The sequence below is a fragment of the Entamoeba nuttalli genome (genome assembly GCF_000257125.1).
Source record: "Entamoeba nuttalli P19 unplaced genomic scaffold asmbl_5325, whole genome shotgun sequence".
NCBI classification, from domain to species: Eukaryota; Evosea; order Mastigamoebida; family Endamoebidae; genus Entamoeba; species Entamoeba nuttalli.
The window spans coordinates 1-3,483 of record NW_008577386.1 but is presented as its reverse complement, the minus strand read 5'-3'; the positions used below and the strand labels follow the sequence as shown (position 1 = coordinate 3,483).

Here is a 3,483-nt window from a genome sequence, read left to right as displayed (position 1 = left end):
TCTTTACATCCTTTTGTAATTGATTTTCAACTTTATTTTTGAAGGTTTTTTAAGTTAGTCAATTATTTTATAAAAGACAAGTATAAGTTGGAGGATAAAGACTAAGTGAAAAGGTTATTTTACATAACGAGGAGGATGATGTTTTACGTCGGTTCAACAGAAGAACAGAATTAGTCGAAATAAAAATACAATCATAAATATTAATAAAAATAGTAAAAAAACTATAAAATATAGTATTTTACATAAAAGGAACTTCAAATAAAAAACCATAAAAAAGAAAAAAGAAAAAAAGATCTGATAAGACAAAATAGGAAAGAATGACAACACCAACTAAACTTCAAGTTTCTCAAATGCAAAAGATAAACTGGGTTGCAGAATGTTCAAAAGATTTTGAAGTAGTAGAAAAATTAGGAGAAGGTTCATATGGATCAGTATTTCATGCTATTCATAGACCAACTGGAACACATGCTGCAGTTAAAACAGTTAGAATTGATGGAGATACTACTGATGTAGAGAAAGAGATTGTTTTAATGAAACAATGTGATACTGATTATATTGTTAGATTTTTTGGTCATTTCTTTGTAGATAAAGATTTATGGATTGTAATGGAAATTTGTGGAGCAGGAAGTGTGTGTGATATTATGCATATATTAAATGCAACATTAGATGAAAGAGAAATTCAAATTATATTAAAAGATACATTACATGGTCTTGCATATCTTCATAAAATGCATATGATTCATCGAGATATTAAAGCAGCAAATATTTTAGTTAGTGATGATGGAGTATGTAAATTAGCTGATTTTGGAGTGTCAACAAAGATGGGTGGAACAAATAAATTACAAAAAACATTAATTGGTACTCCTTATTGGATGGCACCAGAAGTTATTTTAGAAAGTGGACATAATGAAAAAGCTGATATTTGGTCAGTTGGTATAACTGCAATTGAAATGTTTGATGGAAGACCACCACATTCAGAACTTCATGCTATGAGAGCAATTTTCTTAATTCCTAATAGACCACCACCTACTTTAAGTACACCTGAAGAAGTATCTAAAGCATTTAATGATTTTATTGCTTTGTGTTGTGTAAAAAATTTTAGAGAACGACCATCTGCTTTAGAATTATTAAAATGTGATTTTATGAAACCTAATGGAAATCGTAAAAGAATTACTGATTTAATCGAAAAAGAAAATGAAGTAATTGCTGAATTTGGTTCTAGAAAGAAAGCTCTTGAACAAGGAGAAGATGATGATGATGATGAGGGAGAAGATGATGATGATACTGAAGAAGAAGAAGATGATGATGATACTGAAGAAGAGGAAGAAGATGATACTGAAGAAGATGACAGTGATGATGGAGATGATACAATGGTTATTAGAAAATAATAATTGAAAGAGCCAAAGTCATAGTTTTTATATTTTATTTAAAGGTTATTTTATTAAGAAAATTCCTCTTTTTTGAAAGTTCAAATTTATTTGAAGTAATTGATTTAAAAGAACTTCAATTCATTCAAATAAGAAAGATTTCTTTAAAGAATGGAAGTAGATTATTTTATTGCTATTACTTCAGATAAAGAAATAAAAAAACAACTCACTGAATTAAAACAACAAATACAAACTATTTGTTTAAAAGTTGAAAATGAATATCAAAAACCATCTTTTGATTGGAAAGTATTTGAAAAAGAATTAAAAGGAGATAAAAAAGAACAAATTAATCAATTAGAAGAATTTATTGCTGATATTCTTCTTCTTAAAAATAAAAAGGAAATTGAATTAAAAAACCTTATTTCATTTGCTAATAAAAATAGTCAATTTTATATTTCTAAAGAAAAACAAATTAATAAAGAGTATTTGGAATTAAAAATTGTATTACAAAGACTCCTTTTAAAAACTAAAGTTTTAATTAAAGAAATATGTATTGATATGCAAAATCAAATAGAAAACACTTTTAAAAATGATATTAATCAAATTAATATTGAAAAAGAATTTAAATTAAATCAACTTATTAAATATAAACAAAACCAAATCCAAATACTTCAATTAGAAGAAAAAAATGAAATTCAAAGAATTAAACAATTATTTAATCATAAAATTTATCAAATTGAATCAGAAATTAATTTAAAAAAACAAAAAATTGAATTAGAAACTCAAGTACAATATGAAAATATTGAAGATAATAAAAGAAAAGTATTAACTGAAATTTCTCTTAGAACTCAAAAATTAAATGAATTAACTAAAATTGAAAATGAAAATGATATACTTTATTCATATGTAAAAATGAAAGATGAAAGTTTTTTAGAATTTCAAATTCAATCAAATGAATATATGAAATTTATTCAATTTGGTGGAAAAAAACAAATTATTGAAAATGAAACTCAATTAACAAATTGGATTGGATTGAATAATTCAAGACTATTATTTGATAGTCAAACAGATGGATGGGAAAGAGTTTTATTTAATCAACTAATCCTTGGAAAAGAGCATCTAGTTTTTCTTCATTACACAGATAAAGGAGATATTTTTGGATGTTATATAAAACAAAAGATAATAAAAGGTAATGATATTTATGATGAAGACCATTTCATTTTTTCATTAGAAAATCATAACAGAGTTATTTCATCAATGAAATGGTATAAAATTAAAAAAATGACATTTTTAAAGAATTGGAAAGTTGCTTTTAAAATTCGTGATGATGAATATTTTTATTCAATTGGAGATGATGATATTCTAATTCAATCTTCATTTGATGGAATGAGCAGATATTCTTTTAATCCTATTTGTAATTATTATAAAGGAATAACAAATGATATATTAACTGGAGATAGAGAACCTTTTAAAGTTTCTCAATTATTAGTAATTCAATTTTATTAATTCATTTTATTTTGTTTTATTAAAAAGAAAAAATTAAAAGTCTAAAAAGTATTCTCCCCGTTCGACATAGAACGACATTTTATTTTAATTAATTAAGCTTTAGTTGTTCTTTTTAAAGCGATTTTTAAATGTCTCATTCTTCCAGTTCCTTGGGTTCTTCTTCTAAGGGCTTTGTATCCCCAAGCATATTGTCTCATTTTAGCATCTGGATATCCACATGAAGCACATCTTTGTTTTTGTAAATGCCATGATCTTTTTCCGCATCTCTTGCAAAGAATATGAGTTTTATTATGTCTAGTACCTCTGCAACTGGTTCCTTTAGTCATTCAGTCGAATCAACAATTCAAGTTCAAGGGTTTTTTTAAGATTTTTTTTTGATTTTTTTCTCAGAAAATAATTAATTATAATAAATTATATCATTTATTTTAGTTATTTGTATTTTATACTTAGACAAAGAATAAATCTAAAATGAAGACAATGGCTAAAGATGAACGTACAATCAAGACAAAAGTTAAAAAGACATATTCTGAAATGAAAGAAATTAACGAGATTCAATCTCATTATAATAATACAAGAGGACTACTTATTAGTCATAACCTTAAAAGAGAAC

At 25.0% G+C, this 3,483-nt stretch overlaps 3 protein-coding genes across 3 annotated transcripts; 2 read left to right on the top strand and 1 right to left on the bottom strand.

Moving 5' to 3' along the window:
- Positions 1–317: 317 nt before the first annotated feature.
- ENU1_127130 (serine/threonine-protein kinase 3, putative) lies at positions 318–1,388 on the top strand (the record flags this gene model as incomplete). Its single annotated transcript, XM_008859981.1, has 1 exon — positions 318–1,388. The coding sequence occupies one exon, from the start codon at positions 318–320 to the stop codon at positions 1,386–1,388; it is 1,071 nt and encodes a 356-aa protein (XP_008858203.1).
- A 150-nt stretch (positions 1,389–1,538) lies between these two features.
- On the top strand, positions 1,539–2,873 carry ENU1_127120 (hypothetical protein; the record flags this gene model as incomplete). Its single annotated transcript, XM_008859980.1, has 1 exon — positions 1,539–2,873. One exon carries the CDS (start codon positions 1,539–1,541, stop codon positions 2,871–2,873), a length of 1,335 nt encoding a protein of 444 aa, XP_008858202.1.
- A 92-nt stretch (positions 2,874–2,965) lies between these two features.
- Positions 2,966–3,199, bottom strand: ENU1_127110 (ribosomal protein L37e protein; the record flags this gene model as incomplete). Its single annotated transcript, XM_008859979.1, has 1 exon — positions 2,966–3,199. The coding sequence occupies one exon, from the start codon at positions 3,197–3,199 to the stop codon at positions 2,966–2,968; it is 234 nt and encodes a 77-aa protein (XP_008858201.1).
- Between the last annotated feature and the right edge of the window lie 284 nt (positions 3,200–3,483).